The sequence below is a fragment of the Rhinatrema bivittatum genome, chromosome 4 (assembly GCF_901001135.1).
Source record: "Rhinatrema bivittatum chromosome 4, aRhiBiv1.1, whole genome shotgun sequence".
Taxonomy (NCBI): Eukaryota; Metazoa; Chordata; class Amphibia; order Gymnophiona; family Rhinatrematidae; genus Rhinatrema; species Rhinatrema bivittatum.
The window spans coordinates 227,437,134-227,458,282 of record NC_042618.1 but is presented as its reverse complement, the minus strand read 5'-3'; the positions used below and the strand labels follow the sequence as shown (position 1 = coordinate 227,458,282).

The following is a 21,149-nucleotide window of genomic DNA, read 5'->3' as shown; positions in this document are numbered from 1 at the left end:
TACCCGTGCACGCCCAATTTTAATATCGGCACGTGCATGTGCGGGCGGATCGCAACTCACGCTGTGGGGGGGGGGTGGGGGAAACTGTTTTTAAAGTACACGCAGCAACGCGATCAGGCCTTTGCCCGGTTCCCTCGGACTGGGAGGGAACTTCCTTAACCCCCTAACTACCCTTCCTCCCTTTTCCCCTCTCCACCCCGACCCCTAAACCCCACCTAACTACTCTATTGTTTTTTTTATTTTAAAACTTACCTGCTCCTTTGAGCAGAAGGAAGTTGCGCGCCCCGGTCAGCTGCCAGTGGGCGCGTCCCCGGGACAGGGCCTAATGGACTGCTGGATCTGGTCAGCCCCCGGCCCGCCCTTTTCAAGGAGCTTAGCACTTCGGTGCGTATCGGGAGATACGCGCGTGGCCGGGCTGTTTATCAAACGCCGTCGGTGCGCGCATGGCCTGGCCACGCGCTGGGCTTCGAAAATTTGGCCTTTAGTGTCTTCCTCTCAGACTCTCTCCCGCACACGCATACCCTGGAGAATGCGTGTACTTGTGTAACTCCTACACCGTATCCCTCCTCACTGTCTACTCATCCAGGGTGCCATTAAATAATTAAGCTGGGAACTGCTGTCATTTTTGACAGGCGTTCTATCTAGTGCTCTGCTGAAGTACCTGCCTTAAATCAGAATAATTGCTTTCCTCCTTGTGATCCATTAAGGAAGTCTGAAAATATCCTCATGTAATAGGGGGTAAAATGTGTTTTTAGAAATTAACCTTAATTATGCTTTATTATGTTACAGGAGCTCTGCTTTTTCACTGTGTCTGTAGCTGAAAGGACATTTCCACCTCAACTCATGCTATTTCAGCTCCCACGTTAGCAGGTATACAGCTCTGCCATAAAGTGCTCATTATAAGACCTTCAAACTATGGCTGTCAAACACCCAAACTTCGGAGAGATAACCCCTCATTCTGGTTAAGAAGATACTTTTTGAAAATACTTTTTTTTTTTTTCCTGGCAACGAGACTGATTCTAATTTTAATAAATGTATATACTAATAAGGAGCTCGTCCAGTTTCTGGGGAGGAACAGAGCACTTCCTGTTGCCCTGTGCTCATGAGGGAGGTGTCTTTGGAAAGAGTGAAAGGCCATAGCTCAGTCTAAATTTAGCATTTAACAGGGACATATGGTCAAAACAAAAACAAAAATAAGAAAGAGCTCTTATGGCAACCACAGTAAAAATAGCCGAAAGAGTAATCCGCATGCAATCATATTTCATATTTATAACCACCTTTTTTCCCCTTACAACGGAAACAACATGGTTTAGATCATGGTCAAAAATACAAGGCAAAAATCCCTAAAACAAACTAATCCCCATTCCCCACTCTCACTACAGAATGCCCTAGTCCATCTCAAATAACTAAATTCAAACCAGAAAAAAATACACTACCTCCCAAAATATCTCCAAATACAAAGCATCATAATATATAAAATCTAACTATAACGAAGAGGAACGTTGTCCTGTGCCTGCATCGCTAGTATGCAAATTTAGCTCCACCTATCTCCCTCTCTGTATTCTCCAGGTCCGCCCCTTTCTCTCTATATTGTCCAATCCACTATCTACTACTACTACATATGGAAATTGAGCTCCGCCTCTCTCTGGCTATACTCTCCAGCTCTGCCCCTCTCTCTCTGAATTTTCCAGTCCCCTCTCTGCTACCAGACAGTATGCCGGAGCTCTGCCTGCAGCCTCTACTACCACCACACATCGTCCTACACTTCACAATATTTCCCTGTTCTTGGACAACCTTTTGATACTAATAATAAATAAAAATCCTCCCAACACAACCCACATACTGTCCAGTCCAGTATACCTTCATTGTTCTAGTCACTTCTGAAGGAGCTCCCAAATGGGAGATCCACCCCCCACAAAACAGCCCTCAGGTTTAAAGTCAGACCGCACTGATGTCAGCGAGGGAGATTGAGGCCACCAAGGACAATATAACCAAGCAGGGCATCAGCTGGGAATAAGTCCAGGTGCAGCACGGCAGAAGAAATGTCCCTCGCTGGGTTCCTGCAGCAGTCTTCTTCTCAGGTGGCTGGCTGGCTTCTTCAAATAATGCTCAGTCCCTAAATATTAGACACCTACATGTAGGGAGATTCTCAGTCAAACTTAGCAACCTACATTTTTCTCTAATTCACCTAAATTTAGGATCGTAAAACTGCAGAACCTAAATTTAGACCTGCAATTCATTTCCTAAATTTAGGACCCTAAGGGGGTCATTTCACATGCATTAAGGCATGCAAAAAACGCCTTTAACGCATGCCTTAATGTATGCAACAACACCATTAACGCGTGCAAAAGCACCATAACACATGGTGCAATGCAAATGAGAAAAAGGGGAGGATTTGGGGGCGGGATTTGTGGCCGATGTTTCTGCAAATGCCGTTTTTAGTTGTTTTAAGCTCCTGGAGAGCCAGCCTAACGTACGTAGTTTTGGATATTCAAAACCAAGCTTGTTGTTTTGCCTTAAACAAATGCCCAGACAGAATGCAGGTGCAAATATGTGTGGGTACCTTTGAGATTTGCTTTGATTTATGGCAGCAAAGCCTGCAGGTCGTTTAATTATTGCCAGCAATGTGTCTAAATTGTACTTTCTCCCAAATCCAGTTTTAATGGCAACTTGAGAATGGAATATCTGAATGCCTATGGACTTTCCATAACGGTGCCAAGGAATAGCACGAAGCAGACAACCCAGGGTTTTCAGGATCTCCATAATGAATATGCATGCAATGCAATTGCATGCAGTGGAGGCAGTGCATAGAAACGGATCTCACACATATTCAGTATGAATACACTGAAAACTTGACAGGCTTGCAGCACTCGAGGACCGGCGTTACCTACCTCTGAATTAGCATATCATGATGAGCTGCTATTTTTAAAAGTAAGGTATGGTGCTATATTAACCATTCTGAACGTATCTCAGGCCTATGCTACTGTTGCTGGGCTGGAACAGGAAGCTCTGGGACCTAAACAGAGAGGGAGGGTGGAGGAAAGGCGCCAATAGGCATAGGCCAATTGTTCATCAAACTCTAGAAAGGATTTGGTAAGAAGAAACAGTCACCTGCTCCTTCGCAAATGAAGCAGCACTTTTCAGGGCTGCCTATTTGCTAAACTTCTTTGCGGCTTTAAGGGCGAGCTGGAGCAGGTGTGGATCGCAGCAAGAAGACAAGATACTGCTGGAAGGCTACTTACCAATCAGCATTAGGTAGTCCACAACAGACTAGGAAGGGAAAGGATCTGGAGTAAAGTTGAATGAAGTCAGAGGCATAGCAACCTGCCCAGTGGCTAATGTAAGAACCTTTTTGCAGATTAGGACAGAAAAGAGGGAGTTTTCTTGGTCCACGGAGACGGATCAGCACTGTCCAGATTCCAGTTTGCGCCTATAATGAAGAAAGGTCTACGGCATGCAGAGCTCAACCCAGCAGTCTATAGTATCCATTCTTTTTGCATAGGAGTGGCAACCTCTGCAGCTCCTGAAGGAGCCTCTGCCAACAAGCCTAAAAAGATAGGGAAGTCAAACAGATTTCAGAGTTACATGAGGCTGCTTAGAGAAGTATGGACTAGGCAAAGAACTGGGAGCAAGAGGGAAGATTCACTCTGGGGGATGAGGCAGATGAAAGGAAGAGGGAATGTAGGGGGAGGGGTTGAACACTGGGAGAAAGGTTTTAGTTCACTAAATATTCTGTTTTAATTCTAGGCCAGCTGAGATACGTGTGGCTACTCATATGTCTTCTGGGCAAGAAAGAGGGCGGTAGAGAGGCCTCAAGGAGAACAGCTAAGGATTGCAGCATCGGGTGTTAGAATTCACTGGATGGGTGATAGAGGCATGAAATGGGACCAGTTACTTCCAACTCTGTCCAGTGCAGTTGGAATGAAGCCAGCACCTGGACCTATTCTAATACACCTGGGAGAACGGCCTGGCTGCCCTGAAAGGAGCAGATCTAATTAAAAGTGTCAAGAAGGACATGGCAGAAATTTCAGGCTTATTCCCTACGTTACGGATTATGTGGTCCGAGATGATCCCGAGAAGAGTATGGCGAAGAGACAGAGTTGCAAAGCATGGAAAGTAGAAGAAAACTGGGAGATTTCCAAGTTTGTTTCCCTTTTAGGAAGCATAGCTTGAGGCATGATTTGATATCACTCGACTGCCCAGGACTTTATGGACCAGATGGAGGCATGGACATTTTATTGAGCACATTCCAAGATGCTATAACCACTTTACCCTTGAGGTCTTAGGCTGCAGCTGGTGGGAAGAAAATAGGGCAAGCAAGATTGCTGCACTATCTTGTGATGGAGGAATTTGTGCATTCCAAGGTGCAGCATGACCGTAAAGAGAGAACATGGACAATGTTAGTACTCTTGGATTCCACAAATTAGAGCAAGCCTGAAAGGAGTCTTGTGCCGAGCAAGAACGCAGCCAGGTCTGTGGGGCAGGCTGTTCACACGGTAAGACACAAGCAAGAAAGAAGCTGGTTCGGTCTGGCAGGCTACACAAAAAGGTTTAGGAATGCACAGCTGGGGTGGCCCAGCAGACGTTGCATTCCTAGTACCAGTTAGGTCTGTCTGGCAGGTCAATAGCAGCCAGACTGGCTGCAAGCAACAAATTAGGAAACTGACTGTATGGCATATTCATTCTGTTTTGTATAAGCCAAAACTGTATTGTTATCTGTTATAAATAAAGCCGTGGCCTTTTATTTTCCACAAGACTTATGCCAGACTATCTTTGCCAGTAGATTATGATTGGGGAGGGGTGGGGAAGTGTCAACAGGGTACAGGGAGAGGGGAATAAATCGAGTAACGGGCTGAGCTGGGAGCAGGCCTGCTGGTGCTTATGTTATGTGAACTAGGTAATTGACTTACATTTCTTGTCAGCAGCTCTGCAGTCAAATTTATTAAATGTGCAGCGTCAGTTTTAGCAGCAGCAGTTGGTTCCTGCACAGAAAGTATGTCACCAAAATAGCATTTTCTGTCAGGAGAAAAATCAAACCTATTCACAGGGTGCAAGGACTACTCCTGCAGAGAATGATGAGACACTTTACAAAGAATATCAAGCAGCACCACTCGGACAGAACCATGGTGCCAAGCAGGAAATCTTGCTCCAGCCACCAACCATGTATACAAAATGCAGACAGCTCAGTCTATTTCAGGCAATCACACTCCCTGGGAGTAAAAATGAGGGAAGAGAGGGCATTTATCAGCCACTTGGTTTTAACATGCTAAATTATGTTGAATTTTGAGGCTGCATTCTCTCAGCTGTGCAATTCAGGATTCATTCACCGTTCCCTAGAGGCTGCAGGGAGTTCACTAAAATGTTTTTCTATTTCTTGGGTTCTAAAATAGAACAGGATTTTTTTTCCTGGTGTTTTTGTGTTTAAATCAGAATGCCTAAATCATGTTTGACTTCAGAAGAGAGAGAGAGCTCCTGCTGCCTCCCAGTATATTATGGGTAAATGAATGCTATCACAGTCTACTTACTGAGATCTGCAGATCATTTCCTCTCTCCACAGGCAGCTCTAGTCATTCAGCCTTTCCTACATCAATTACAGTTCCCAATTCTCCTTCCTCCTGTGCTTGACATTACATTACATCTCTCCTCAGATTCACAACAACCTGACATCAGCTGGAAGACATCATGGGAGACCTAAACCAAGAGAGACCAAGCGCCCATCCTCCAAGAACAGTTTCACCACTATTAACATCCGTACTCACGAGGCATCAGAAAATTATCAGCAATCCTGGAAAATGTAATAATCAAGGAGGGTAAGACAACTTTGCTGTTGAGTTTTGGAACCTGGTGAACACTGCCCCATGTTGGATGCATAAGGGATTATAATTTGTTGTGGGATTTATGCAATCTAACCCAGACTTCTTCCAACCGGTACGGATTTCGAAGTAGCTCAAATGGTGGTTGTCTGATTATATTATAACAACTCTACACCTATAGGCTGCATCTCAAATCAACTTCTGCCTATAGGACAGCGTATAAAGCAAACACTTTTCAAACCTGCTGCAGTGGTGAAAAAGTGACAACTCTTGTAGCTCCAGATGTACTCCCCTCTCCAACAGCTATTTTATTAATCATTATTTCAAATATTCCAAAACAAGAGAAATCAACACTCATACAATTCTTAATACTTATTTAAAACTTTTTTTAATCTGCAGGTCCAATGCAATTGCCCACTGTAAAATATGTACATATACATACAAAATAAAGAAACCCCAGCAAAATTAAGACATAACTTCCTGGAATTCAGGTTTTTCACTGTACAGAGTCCATTTGCTAATCATCAGAGATCATGATAGAGTTGTATAGGGAAGCACAATGCGCTCAGAATAAGAAAACTCAAGAACACATTCCAACCCCCATCCCCCACTCCAAACTTATTTATTTGGCTTCATTTCCCGCCATTTTAAATATGAAACACACTCAAGGCAGGAGTGGAGGGCAGTGGGCTACAACCCAGGGAAACCAGCGTTCAGATCCCACTCTCACTCCTTATGACCTTGGGCAAGTCACTTTACCCACCGTACCCTCAGGTACAAAATTAGAATGTAAGCCCTGTGGGGATAGGGAAATACCTACAGTACCTGAATGTAATCCGCTTTGATGTACACTTTAAAGTGCCGAAAAGCAGAATATAAAAATCTAAAACACATATATATATATGTATAAATATATTAGGATGGTAGCATACAATAAAAGATCAGTAGCAGCATTCCACAATGGAAGAAGGTGCACAGAAAGAACTGAAATCAGAGAGAAGTCAACAGTGGTGACAAATTTTAGCAAACATGAATTTGAAATGAAATCGATACCTAGTCATACAACAGACGCACTAACTTGCAAATAGCTAAACAATTGACGATAATGCCTAAGTTTAAATAAGTAAATATCACCTCAAAAAGGCAGTAAGATTGTAGCAGCATGCTCAAGCACTTGGAAATGCTGCCCAACAGTTTATAGCAGTCAACGGATATAAGATTCTTAGTTGTTTTCAAGTGTGTGGGTAGTTATAGGCTGTGTCAAATAACCACTCGAAGGTGTTAGCCAACCATACCCCGCTTTAGATAAAAATCCCTCAGCATAAAATCAGAAGGAAAAAAAAAAAAAAAGCACAATACTTTTCTGCAAAGGAACTCATAAATCCAGCAAGATTAACCTCATGAATCAGTCTATAATTTAGAAAGTGAGGCTAGACATTCAAAACATGCTCAGTTTGTCTTAATTCCCAAGTCATTTTTTCCATAATTGTTTATCATCATTATTATTATTATTTATTTACTTACTATATCTCAGACTTTTGTATCCACTTCAATACTGTAGGAGGAAATCCACTTCTGGCAGCTAGTAACAGACTTTGCATCAAGTGACAAGTTGTCTTGGAAGGCTACCCACCAACTATCCTCTCCTCAAAAAAACCGGAGAGAGTGAACAGGAATTCCAAATCCACAATCCTTGAAAAAGTGTTAACGTGCAGCCTTCGAAAAAAAACGAAATCAAAGGACAGTCCCATAATAAATGAATAAACGAGTCTGGCAAATTACAGTTTCACCAGCATGGGGGAGAAGCTTTAGGATCCCATCTACTCATCCTCCGTGGAGCGATATGCATCCTCAGACAAATCTGTACGTGTGTGTTAACCAAAGCTAACAAGTTGGAACCCTTAACAGTACTTTGCCATGAAAAGGACCAAAAGTTCTTTTGATTCTGTGGTCCCCAGGTCTCTTCCCACTGTGAAGCAGAATTATGAGCGAAGCCTGATATCCCGACAACTATAGGCCTGTAAAGAGATCAGGCTCTTAAGACTTCCTTTCCTAAACAGCAATTTCTAAAGACCCCGTTATGGATGGATTAAACGTGGCAAGTTCCCTAGTGCAGCTACAAATCCCTTCCCTTATCATAAACTCGCTACTGCAGAAAATCTGAGAAAAAGGAAAATGACCGCATATTTACGCAGAGTGCGCCAAGAGCCTTCCCCATGTCTCTAGAAAACAGCTGGGCAGACAGAAACAAGGAGATGTGTTCACTGCGCTACAGATTTTTCTCCACGTGTGCCCACTGAGGAATGGAAAGATGATTTATAGCTAATGCTTTCCTCTCTTTCTGCTCATCAAAAATATAAGCAGGTAAAGCTACAAGGAGAACCAGATGTCTGTCAATATCAAGCCTATGAGCACAGGCTGTGGGTTTGCACCCCTGTTTTACTGTTTGGCTTTCCGACATGTACTCCATTAACAGAACTGAATATCGCGGAACGCGATCCCTCCATTCAGCTTGGAAAAAATGTGAGTTTTCGAGCCCTCTCTTTACGTGTTCTTTATCCCTTCCAAACAAATTTCAAAAAATAATTCTGCAGAATCATAAAATAAAAATATGCAAGGTATGAGTGAGAAATTGAAAGAATAAAAATATCTGAGGAAGGATCAACACTTTAAACCTTATTACTCCTACTCAGCCAAGAGGCTGTCATCTCTCTCTGCCTGTCTAAATCTACTTTAATTCCTTCTAGCAAGTCTTCCATAGTTTACCTCCATTGCCTCAAAGACAAACTCACATGTAGATTTACCAGGCTGCAATAAGCATATAATGCGCGAAAAACAGCATTTATTGTGGGATATACCCATATCACAGCAATATATCACTTTTTTTGATGAAAAATCTGCCCCTATTGAAATTAGCTGCTTTTCGTGCATTTACAGGCACACATTTTTCAAATGTATGCAAAGAAGCTAATGTGTAGGTAATGCTATGCTACTAAAATAACATGGATTGCCAAAATTAAGGGAAACCACGCTATTTCACCGAAAATTTAGGTGGTGTTGATATTTTCCTGCAGGAGCATTGGGCTCTAGCACATTTATTTATTTATTTATTTATTTATTTATAGATTCTTTTATACCGCGGTACGTATAGACATACATCACCTCGGTTTACAGTGAAACAATAAATTAGCAACAGGCTTTACATGTAACAGTTTAAAAAAAAGTAAAACAAACAGTAAAACATTTAACACATGACCCGATGTTTCCATGGTAACATTAAGGGGCCACATAGACCAAATATGACACCCCCTCCCAAAGTGAAAAAATACCCTTGCCCATCCCCATCACCTCTAGAAATGGCCCAGCGGAGGCAAAAGCAAAAAAAACCAAAAAACTAATTTAAAATCATGAAGCAATGCTCCGCCCCATTTCCCAGGGACATAAGCTGGTGTCCATCATTTTTAAAGATAGCATCAACCAGCCATGAGCTAGGGGACGCTCCAGGCTCCACTAAATACCAGGGATTTCTTCAAAAGGTATGAGGGGTCCAGTGGGGGGGGGGGGGGGTCCCACTAGACATCAGAGAAGTTTTCTATATAAGGGGAGTCTAGGAGGCAGTGACTAGGGTGGGGAGGGCCACTGGAAGCCAAAGATTTCATCTATGGAAGTGGGATCCAGGGCAGATGATTTTTATGGAAAGGGGAAGGATTTGGGAAGGGAGGTGGGAAGTGTTGTCACATGATTTTAAATATTTTTTTTTTTACTGGAGTGGAGGAGGAGTAGCCTAGTGTTAGAGCAGTGGGCTGCAAACCAGGGAAGCCAGGGTTTGAATCCTGCTGCTGCTCTTTGTGATCTTGGGCAAGTCACTCCATTGCCTCAGATACAAACTTAGACTCTACTTTAGGTATTTACCTGTGCTCTCTGGGGGCCCATACCTATAGTACCTGAATGTAATCTACTTTGAAGTGTCTGAAAGACGGAATATAAATAAATGTATTAAAAAATATATTTTTATCTCGGGTTTTTCTGTGATTAAATCTATTGCTGCAAAACCTCTGCGCTATTTTACTGGGGAGGGGCAATATATCGTGGGAATGCCACCTCCCTCTCGATATGTTCACCCCATGCAGTAAAATATCATGCCTTGATAAATGAACCCCCTTTGGTTGTAAACCCTCTGGGGACAGGGAAATCCCCACAGTTCATGAATGTAATCCACTTCGATGTGCCAAAAGGCAGAATCTAAATCTACATAAATATGTTGAACTGACAACAACGCCTGATCATTTGGCATCATTACCCCTAAATATCATGTATCCTACAACTCTTAATTAAGGATTTGGAGAAACTAATTGAGAATCTCGAGACTTAAAGCCAAATGTCCCCATCGGTGCCATTAAATGCAGAAGGGAAGAATTTGGGTCTGCCAAATATATCAGTGTATCATCCAAATGAGGTTCAACCGCCCCTGTATTTCCTTGCCCCCCGCCCCCCTCACTGAAACATTAAATGGCTCCATAGCCAACGCAAATAATAAAGGCGACAGGAGGCCACCCTGCCGCATGCCCTGCATTAAAGAAAAAGATTTCCACATACTAACCTTCAGAGCCGCCAAGGGGGCAAGATCAAGGGTTTTAACACAACCTAGAAAACTGTCCACCAAACCAAATTTAGATAACGTGCTAAACAAATAGGACCACTTTATCTTATCAAAAGCTAGTTCAGCATCCAGTGAACAATGACCAGGCTAGTGTCTGAATCCTTAACAGACTATAAAATGTTCACCGAGAGCCTGATGTTATCAAACCCATAACGCCCTGTTATAAACCCTGCTTGGTCGGGATAAACTATACAGGAAATATAATACTCCTTTTTAAAAGCATAATATTTTTGCAAGTACTTTACAATCAACATTTAATAGAAAGACTGATCTATAACTGGCACATAACAAGGGATCCTTCCCCTCCTTGAAGATTTTTCACAATTTATTATTTTGTTGCAAGTCTGTCGGCTCAGTTTCCCAGGAGCATGTTCATGCCAGTCCCACATCGATGCCAGTATCTGTGTAGCCCACTAGCTCAGTAATTTAGTATGTTTTCCTCCTCTTCCTGTTCTTGTCCCAAGTCAGTGACAAGGTGTGCAGCAGAATTTACAGAAAATTGAACCATATACTGTGAAGTCTGTATTCAAAGCTACTCAGCCGAATGAAGCAGAGTTGCTTACCTGTAATAGGTGTCCTCCGAGGACAGAAGGATGTTAGTCCTCACACGTGGGTGACATCATCAGATGGAGCCCCGAAACGGAAAACTTATGTCAGTTTCTAGAACTTTGTCTTCACACATTGATCATGCCCTATACCACACACGTCCAAGTGGGGTCCCTCTCCAGTCTTGTAACAGGAGAAACCCAATTCCACAAGGTGGTGGGCAGGTTTCATGAGGACTAACATCCTGCTGTCCTCGGAGAACACATTTTTAAGCTTGTTGGCAGAGGCCCCTTCAGGAGCTGCAAAGGTTGCCGCTCTTATGCAAAAAGAATGGATACTATAGACTGCTGGGTTGAGCTCTGCATGCCATAGACCTTTCTTCATTATAGCCACAAACTGGGAACTAGAAAGTGATGATTTATCTCTGTGGACCAAGAAAACTCCCTCTTTTCTGTCCTAATCTGCAAAAAGGTTCTTACATTAGCCACTGGGCAGGTTGCTATTCCTCCTGCCCAAAGCCTTTACCCAAGGTCCTTTCCCTACCTAGTCTGTCTTGGACCACCCAATGCTTATTGGTAAGTAGCTTTCCTGCAATATCATGTCTTCATGCTGCAATTCACACACACTCCAGCTCGCCCTTAAAGCGGCAAATAAGACCAGCAAAAAGGCAGTCCTAAAAAGTGCTGGACGAGGAGCTATAAGGCTTGGCGTCTCTGCCAGCCTAAGTAGAGCTTCCCCCTCCAAGGAACCAGCAATGACTACCATTATCGGTAGGGAGAGGCTGTGGTGCCCCGACAGGCACCGATGCCGTCCCAGAAACAGACACCAGCTGAATCGGTAATGCACCGATGAGCACATTGAGCTTCTCCAGTAGCGGTTCCAGGACAGATGGTACCAGCTCAGGTGTTATCGATGCCACAAGACCGATGCCCTGCATCGGCTGTTCCACCGCCAGCTGGACTTGCCACTCCAGCTTCTCAAAGCTGCCGATACCAAGACCAATTGGGAGGAAGGAAGGATGGCCAGATCTTCTTCGGACCAGCGAGGTGGATCAGTGACTGGCATCATGACCGGTTGAGACCGTCATGGACCCCCAGCACCAATGGAGGACTGGCACTCCTTGCCACTGGGTCACTTCAGGGGCATCAAAACATGTGCCATTCATCCTCATGCACACCACCATGCATCAGCAGGGACCAGTGCCAATGCTTCTTTAGCTTCCCTCGATGCTCTGCCCGGTCTTTCCCCAGTGCTGAGGCAGAAGACGAGGAACCCGACATCCTCGGCCTGGAGGAGCTCAACGGTAGACAATCTCTGACGCCCTTATCTGCCGATAGCATCAAAGGAACTGACGGTCCTGCTGACATTGATGTGACAGTGTCCATCAGTGTAGCTCAAAAGTGCAAAGATGTCGATGCCGCCAATGCAGGTGCTGATGGCTCAGTCTTCCTCGACCCGAAGAGTTGTTCCATTTTGTCGAGCCAAAGACAATGTCCCTTTGGAGTCATTTGTGCGCATAAATGGCAACCCCAATCGTCATGCGATGCCCCCAGACAGAGGATATATGTCCCATGGTGGTCCGCAACGGTCATGGTCCTTGGGCACCAAGGGCATCGCCGGAAACCAGACATGGCCATGACGGGATGAAATAAAAGGGGCACAAAATCAAAATCGATGGTGGTGGGCGTTGATGGCTGGCAGGCACCAAAGCACCACCGCCATAGGAGAGTAGGCCATGAAAGGAAACTTACCGATAAATGAAAATCCTGACTAGGAACGCTATCAGGGATGGACTGAGAAGGACCGGGCGTCGAACGTTGAAAAACCCGCAAAAGATGCGAAAAGATAAAGTTTTCCAAAAACAGGCCTAAAAGGCCAAGATTAGAGCTCACCAACAGTGATGCTGCAGCTCCGCAGAAAAAGAAAGACTGGAGAGGGACCCCCACATGGATGCGTGGTATAGGGCATGCTGGGCATGCTCAGTGTGCCAAGTCAAAGTTCTAGAAACTTTGACATAAGTTTTCCATATCGGGGCTCCATTTGATGATGTCACCCGTGTGTGAGGACTACCATCCTGCTTGTCTTAGGAGAAGTAAGACTTATGCAGCTAAGTAGCAGCCACTGAATATCCAGCTATGTTCAGCGGCTGCCACTTAGAATGATAAGTCACTTATCCGGCTAAGTTTTTAGCAAGATAACTCGAGGGCAGACAATGGGCATAACGGGGTGGATGGGCATAACGGAATGGTACTACTTTACCGGATAAGTTATCCGTCTAAGGACCTGATTCACTAAGGGTTTTTCCCATAGATGAAAAATAGGAGAAAAGCCTTAATGAAACTGGCCCCAAGTCAGACCTGCTCCATATCAGTCTAAACTTATCCGGCTAAGTAGGAATTTATTCGGGGATATTCAGCTGCATAGTTGTGCAGCTGAATATCCCGTCAAAGTTAGCCAGATAAGTTTATTCGGCTAACTTAGATAGTTGGTTATGTTTTGAATATTTACCTCTGCATCTCTCTGTATATATTTAATATAATTTCAGAACATGTAAGATACAGTAAGATCCTTTATTGTTCAGTTAGTGTTCAACCAGGGTAAAGCAAGATGACGCCCCAAACTTGCTGGGGAAAAAGCCTGGTGCCCACTTCCGCTTTATCCAACATAAACGTGACTAAACAATAAAGCATCCTGCCACAAATATTTTTTTCCTGAAACTAGATGAAATGATGCATTCAGGACCATCATCAGACCACTTTCTCAAAGTTATGATATCCATAAACCCCTTCAAGCAGAGCATTAGCATGGAAGGTGCTAACCGAAACTATTTGCATGATTTCAGGAAGGAATTATGGCCAACAAAAGTTTGCATAAGACAATTTCATGATCCATTTTTGAACGTGGCATGCTCTTTGGATTAAAATGCTACTTATTATTTTCTCAATGGAGAATGTGTGTCCCTACCTCCCCCAACTCAATCCCAGGTCTCCTCTCCATTCCGCCCTCCTGCCTCTGTAGCTGTGAGACTCTTGTTCCTGCCTGTCCCCACTGCCTCCCTCCCATGGCTCAGTGTACATTCCTGCATGGCTGTGTCTCACTTTGTACGAGCATTGTAGCTGCCTAGGTCTCTTACCACCTGCCTGTCCATATCTGGTGCTGCCTCCCTCCATTCTCATGTCTCGATTGGGGTTCTGTGCAGAACTGCAGTACAGGCTCAAAGGATCATGGAGCGGCCCCTTACAATCAGAGCCAGCGAAGCACTGATAGACAAAGGGATAGCACAGTTTTCGCTAAGCATATTATGTATATATAGAAGACATAGAGATAAATAGATAGAAGATAGCATGACTTAAGTTGATGTGGTCTACCCACAATAGCTCTGCGTTCAATGGAACATAATAAAACCATTCCGGCCTAACAAGTTCTGAAGAGAGCCAGCAATCAGCGGGGCAGAAACATGAACATCTATGAACATTTGTACAAGTTCTAATAGTGCCAAATGCGATGGCTGTGTTCCTCTGCTTAAGAGCCTTACAGTGTCTGCTCAGTGAACATTATAGCCCAAGGAAAGAATGAGAACCACATGTTACAATATCATGGTCCAGCAGATGGCAGTAAAATCTCACAGCCAACTGAAAAAAAATGTTTCCAGTTAAATTAAATGTGTTAAGGACATCTGCATTTAAAAAAAAAATTATTGAAAATTCTATGCTGTCTGCACATTTTTGCTTGCCGGGCTACAATCACCAGCCGCCAATCAGAGCAAGAATCAAAAGTCCACTTCATAAATCTCCAACCTACACTTGTGTAGGCTGGCAAATTGGGGGGGGGGGGGGGGGGGGGAGATAGAATTTGGAAAGTTTCAAGCAAAAAAAAGGAAAAACTTAACAGCTTCCTACCTTTCAAGAGGGGCTGGAAAGGTGGAATTTCCTGCAGCTTGATGACCTCTGGGTCAGTGCTCACATTTCGCAGAGTCTGGGTTCCCTGTGCCACCACCACTATGTCATCCATTTTGGCTCGTTGCTTTGCTGGAGAAGGGGAAGCTTTAAAAAAAAAAAAAATGTTACAATAAGTGACTGAAGCAGCACTTCAGAGTGACAACCCAAAGAGCTGGCAGATGGTCCACTGTCACTGCCACAGTAGCAGTTTTTTAAATGACTAGATAAATACACACAAATAGATAGTATTTCCTTCCTAGGTTAGACTTAATATACTATGAGGTAGTTGCCAATCCTACATCTTACAGTCTCTACTTTGGCTCATATGCAACACCAAAAGAGTGCTGAGCTCGAGCCCACCAAATAAACCCAAGAACGAATGCTCAGCCTGACATTTTGAACAAGGTGGAAAGTCTAAATTTGCTATGGGAAAGAAGTTAATTGCCTCCCAAACCCAGCAGAAGCCAGGAAGATGGTATTGCCCAACCAAGACTGTCAAGACCCTTGCAGGTGAATTTTAAAAACCCTGCGCGCGCCAAAACTGGGAGTTATGCGAGTATCTCGGGCCAGCACGTGCCAAGCGGATTTTAAAAGCCACCCAAGTACGCGCATATCTCCCGCTACGTGGGCAAATACATTTTGCCGGAAAAGGGGTGGGGTCTGGGCGGGGCATGGGCGTTCCTGGATTTATGAATGAAACCAGCGCATAAATACTTACGCGCACAAGTGCATGCTGGGGTCCCCCTACCGCGTAACTTTGCCTCTGCTATGGATGGCATGTAAGTCCTAAAACAAAGTAAAGAGACGAGCAGGGTTTTAAGGGTTGGGGCTAACAGGTTAAAACGGAGGCCATTTAACTAGGGGGGTTAGTGAGTCCTATCCCTTACCTGGGAAAACTGGTAATGGCGTCTGCGCACACCCTTTATAAAACTCCCCCACTTACGCGCTAGAGGCGGAATTTGCGCGCACGTTCATCCTATTTTATAACATGCGCACATATACTCGTGTATGTTATTAAATGGCCGTGTCCTTTCGCGCAAGCCAGCAAATGCGCGTACATATGTGCCCCGCGCTCTGGTTTTAAAATTCACCTTTTGGAAAAAGGATGACAGTTCCAATCCTTCTTGGCTACAGAAACACACGCAGGACTATGACGAAAAAGAACCATAAAGTCCATCTGCTCTGCTCAACTTGCTTCCTTTTGCAGTGTCAAAGACCAAAAGTTGATCTCTGGCTTCTCTTCACGCCTTAGCAATTAAAGATCCGCTGCATTTCTCCCAGGCCTTTTTGAAGTCTGTCACTGTTTTAGCTTCAGCCACTGGCCTGGCTGAAAAGCTGGCCCCGGATTCCCCCACCCATAGCAAGTGCAAACATTAGAAGAGGCACGCTACAGGCAAACCCTGGAGGGAAACTACGAGTCATTTCCGTTTGACAACATTTCAGTCTTTAAAATCTGTGTCTGTGATCCGACATGGGCTGCCACACGCTAATGATATTTCATGCTTTCCTCACAGTCCTGTGGCCAGACAGGACTATACTATTCAATACTCAGTGACCCGAACAAAACATCCCACACTCATTCCTCCCATAACAGTGGCAAAACCATAATGTGGATGATTCCAATTGTGCAGCACTTTCTCTGGGTTTATATGGAATGGGTTATTGAGGTGGCTGGCAGAGCCACAAGGTCAGCTCTCTAAGCATCTCTGGAACCTCGCAGGGCTCTGCAAAGCCAGCCAGTGTATCACACAACCCGTTTTTACCGTGCCTGGTCCAGTCATACCAGCTGGTAGCAATCCAGATCCTGAGTTGGCCTGTTTGGAGTAAGTAGTCAAACCGGTGACCACTACAGCCTTGAATCCTGTGAAGGTTTTTAATGGAAAAGTGTGTCTTTTTGCAGATGACACCGAAGTCTGCAACAAAGTAGACCTCGCTGAGGGAATAGATGGAGAAGTGATCTAAGAAAGCTTGAGGAATGGTCAAATATTTGGCCATTAAGATTCAGTGCAAAGGACTTCCAGCAATGAAGCGCAGCTAAGCGTCAATTTTGTTATAAAACAAAACAAAACACCCAGATAACAAGCCAGCAGAAGTAACCTGTAGCGAAAAAACAGCGCCGCAGGAAGATAAAATTGTGGTGGACACACGCTCGTAATCTGAGGGGGTATCTGAGGCTCTTTTAAGAGAGCTCACAAAAGCAGTCTATAGCCTTAAATGACCAGCTACAAAAGCTGCAATTGTCTCTGAAGGAGCTACATGAGAAATTTGAATATAATCAGTTTGTGATAAATGCTATAGCGCAGAAGGTGGGATGCCAAGAAAAACAGCTGGACAGTGTTGACTCTTCAATTATGCAGTTGCAAAAAAAGAAATCGGGAGCTGGAAGACAAGCAGGATGAGTTGGAGAACCATAGCAGATGGAACAATATCCGAGTTTTGGGTCTACTGGAATCACTGCAGGGAGAATCTCTGCTGCAGAGGTTCGAAGCCTGGCTGCCGGAAGCCCTACCAGTGACGGGAATAGGCCATCTGATTCTAGCGGAATGTACGCACCGGTTGGGCTCCATGGCAGCGAATATAACCAAACCCAGTCATGCAATTCAAAATATCTTAATTTCACAGATAAAGCTAAAATCTTGCAAGCGTTCCGGAAGAAGAAAGAGCTTTCTTATGAAGGTAACAAGCTGCTCCTATTCCCTAATTTTTCGGCACGCAGACGAGTTAACATTATATCGCACCCGACTATTTAATGCGCACATTAAATTTGCCTTACAAATACCCTGCTCGTCTGAGGGTATTCCATCAGTGGTGTTCCCGATTGTTCACTACCAAGGAAGAAATTTAGGGGCGGATTTTTAGAGCCCTGCTCACGTAAATCCGCCCAAAACTGGGCGGATTTACGCGAGCAGGGCCCTGCGCGCCGGTAAGCCTATTTTACATAGGCCTACCGGCGCGCGCAGAGCCCCGGGACTCGCGCAAGTCCCGGGGTTTTCGGAGGGGGCGTGTTGGGGGGCGTGTCGGGGGCGGTCCCGGTCGTCGCGGCGTTTTCGGGGCGTGTTGGCAGCGTTTTGGGGGCGGGTACGGGGGCGTGGCTACGGCCCGGGGCGGTCCGGGGGCGTGGCCGCGCCCTCCGTACCCGCCCCCAGGTCGCGGCCCGGCGCGCAGGAGGCCCACTGGCGCACGGGGATTTACGCCTCCCTCTGGGAGGCGTAAATCCCCCAACAAAGGTAAGGGGGGGGTATAGACAGGGCCGGGGGGGTATAGACAGGGCCAGGCGGGTGGGTTAGGTAGAGGAAGGGAGGGGAAGGTGAGGGGAGGGTGTTAGAGGATTCCCTCCGAGGCCGCTCCGATTTCGGAGCGGCCTCGGAGGGAACGGGGGTAGGCTGCGCGGCTCGGCGCGCACCGGCTATACAAAATCCATAGCCTTGCGCGCGCCGATCCAGGTTTTTTAGTAGATATGCGCGGCTCCACGCGTATCTACTAAAATCCAGCGTACTTTTGTTTGCGCCTGAGCGCAAACAAAAGTAGGCCTATTCGCGCTCCTTTTAAAATCCGCCCCTTAGGGAATAGCCACTGCTATTAATTGCATCAGTAGCATGGGTTCTTCTTAGTGTTTGGGTAATTGCCAGGTTCTTGTGGCCTGGTTTTGGCCTCTGTTGGAAACAGGATGCTGGGCTTGATGGACCCTTGGTCTGACCCAGCATGGCAAGTTCTTATGTTCTTATGTTCTTAAGAAATAAAGCAATTCTTGGATACCATAGGACTCTGATAAGGTACGGTGATTGTTACATATAGAGAGGCCTTATCTCGCCTAAAAGTTTGTTTTTGACTGATTCATCGCAGGAGTGACTTTGTTTAACTGCCTCATAAGTGTTTTTGGCTGGGCGAATCTTTATTGGTTTCTTGAAATCCTTGCTCATTCCCAGAGACCCAGGATCCTAGATTGAAGTTTCAGATTTTCTGAGTTACCTGGATTGTTCCAAAGAACGGCGCTGGACCCGGAGCGGATCGGACCCTGGGTTTAAGAGTGATACTAGTAATGCTTTTAGGAGTAATAGGGATGTCTGATTGTGTGAGATGTGTATGTTTGTGTGATTGTGGCTGGTTGGCTTGGCTTGCTTCATTGTTAATACAGAAAATGTTGCATATTATTTTCAAACAAGGGGGGACCATGGCTAGGAGGTTCCACCCTTTTTAACAGTTTTGCACTCTGCACCATGAACACTTACAGGTATTTATGACTATCACAATTGGATCTCTTAATATAGATGGCTTGTACTCCCCTATAAAAAGAAAAAAAAATGTTCAAGGAGACACATCTGAAAAGATCAGGAACATCATAAATTACAAAAGGAATAGGTAGGCCAGTGCTATTTTTCCTCTTTTACTTCCAATGAGGAGTGGTCATCCTTATCCATAAAAATATAGATTTTTATAAGGAGAAACTGGTATCTGATCCTAAAAGTTAAATTATTACTGGTCAATAATTTTACACCACCTTGATGGCTAAAATATCTCAATGGAAAGTTTACTCTATTATAATGGGAGGAGACTTCGATACTACTAATAACCCCCTAGGTTCACCGCAAACCCTCTAAAACTCCAAAGAAGAAACAAGCAAATATGGGCATTAGGTTCTTGTATAAAGAGCTTCAGCTGATAGATTTGTGGCGCACTTTACACTTAGAGGATTTGGAGTTTACTCATTGTTCTCATGTACACAATGGGCCGGATTTTAAAAGGGTTACGCGCATAACCCTTCTAAAAACGGCCCTGCGCACGCCGAACCTATTTTGCATAGGCTCGGCAGCGCGCACATGTCCCGGGACGCGCGTAAGTCCCGGGGCTTGCAAAAAGGGGCGGCCGGTGGCGTGGCCAAGTGCCCCGACACAGCGGTCTGTGTCGGGGCCTGCCGCGCCAGCGAGCGTAAGTTACTACTGCCCGGAGGCAGTAGTAACTTTTCGAATAAAGGTAGGGGGGGTCTAGATAGGGCCAGGGGGTGGAACGGGCAGTGCGCGCAGGGCTTGGCGCTCACATGTTGCACAAATGTGCACCCCCTTGCGCGCGCCGATCCCGGATTTTATAAGCTACGCGCGTATCTTATAAAATCCGGTGTACTTTTTAAAAATGTACCCAAATTTGTATATGTGTATTGATTATAATTTACTTGCTGAACACTTATTTAGCACCTATCAGCCAGCAATATCTGTGACATCTCATTCTCTGACCACACTATTGTTCTCACTTCCTTGGGTTTAACGAATGCAAGGCCAGGATCCAAGCAGCGGAGGATGACCCCTATCCTGTATGAGAATAAACAATTTGCACTCTTTGTTATGTCCGGGAGGAATGGTGGACCCTTGGGCCGGCCTGGAGAAAGGGGGTATCCTTTCGTTAGGCCGGGAGGCGGCTAGCCAGATGGCCTGGTGATGTCTTCACCCAGGGAACCCGGGATCCTCCCAGGAGGAGCCCGTAGGGATCGGGACCACTGGGACTTACAAGGCTGGAACGGGAGAAGCAAGGACCGGTCCGAAGTCAAGGCAGGCGGCAACCAGTAATAATGGGTAATTTCAATTACCCCAGTATTGACTGAGTGGATGTCACATCAGGACATGCTACAGAGGTAAAGTTCCTAGATGAAATACGGTAAATTACTGCTTGATGGAGTAGCTGGTACAAGAACCAATACGAGGGGAAGCTGTTTTTGATCTAATCTTTAGTGGAATACAGGATTTGGTGCAAGAGGTAACAGTGTTTGAGCTACTTGGCAATAGTGATCACAACATTATCAAATCTGACTTAATAACTGGAGGGAGCACAAAAAAAAATCTACTACATCATTTAACTTTTGAAAAGGTAACTATGATAAAATGAGGAAAATGGTTAGGAAAAAACTGAAAAGAGCACCTGCAAAGGTTAGAGTTTAGCTTAGGCATAGATATTGTTTAAAAATCCCATCATTGAAGCCCAGACCAGATGTATTCCATGCATTAGAAAAGGTGGAAGGATAAATGACTTCCAGCATGGTTGAAAGGTGAGGTGAGAGAGGCTCTAATAGCTAAAAGAACATCTTGCAAGAAATGGAAAATGGATCCGAATGAAGGAAACAGCAAACAGCATAAGCACTGGCAAGTCAGATGCAAAGCATTGATAAGAAAAGCAAAGAGAGAATTTGAAAAGAAGCTTGCCGTG

General features: G+C 44.9%; 1 protein-coding gene across 3 annotated transcripts in view; it reads right to left on the bottom strand.

Annotated features, from left to right (window-relative positions):
- The window catches only part of BORCS5 (BLOC-1 related complex subunit 5), a 207,112-nt gene that overhangs the window by 172,130 nt on the left and 13,833 nt on the right, over positions 1-21,149 (bottom strand). For all 3 annotated transcript variants that reach the window (XM_029599802.1, XM_029599800.1, XM_029599801.1), the window contains exon 3: positions 14,919-15,062. In XM_029599802.1, the coding sequence (XP_029455662.1) occupies positions 14,919-15,062 (144 nt within the window). The remainder of the gene's footprint in view (positions 1-14,918; positions 15,063-21,149) is intronic.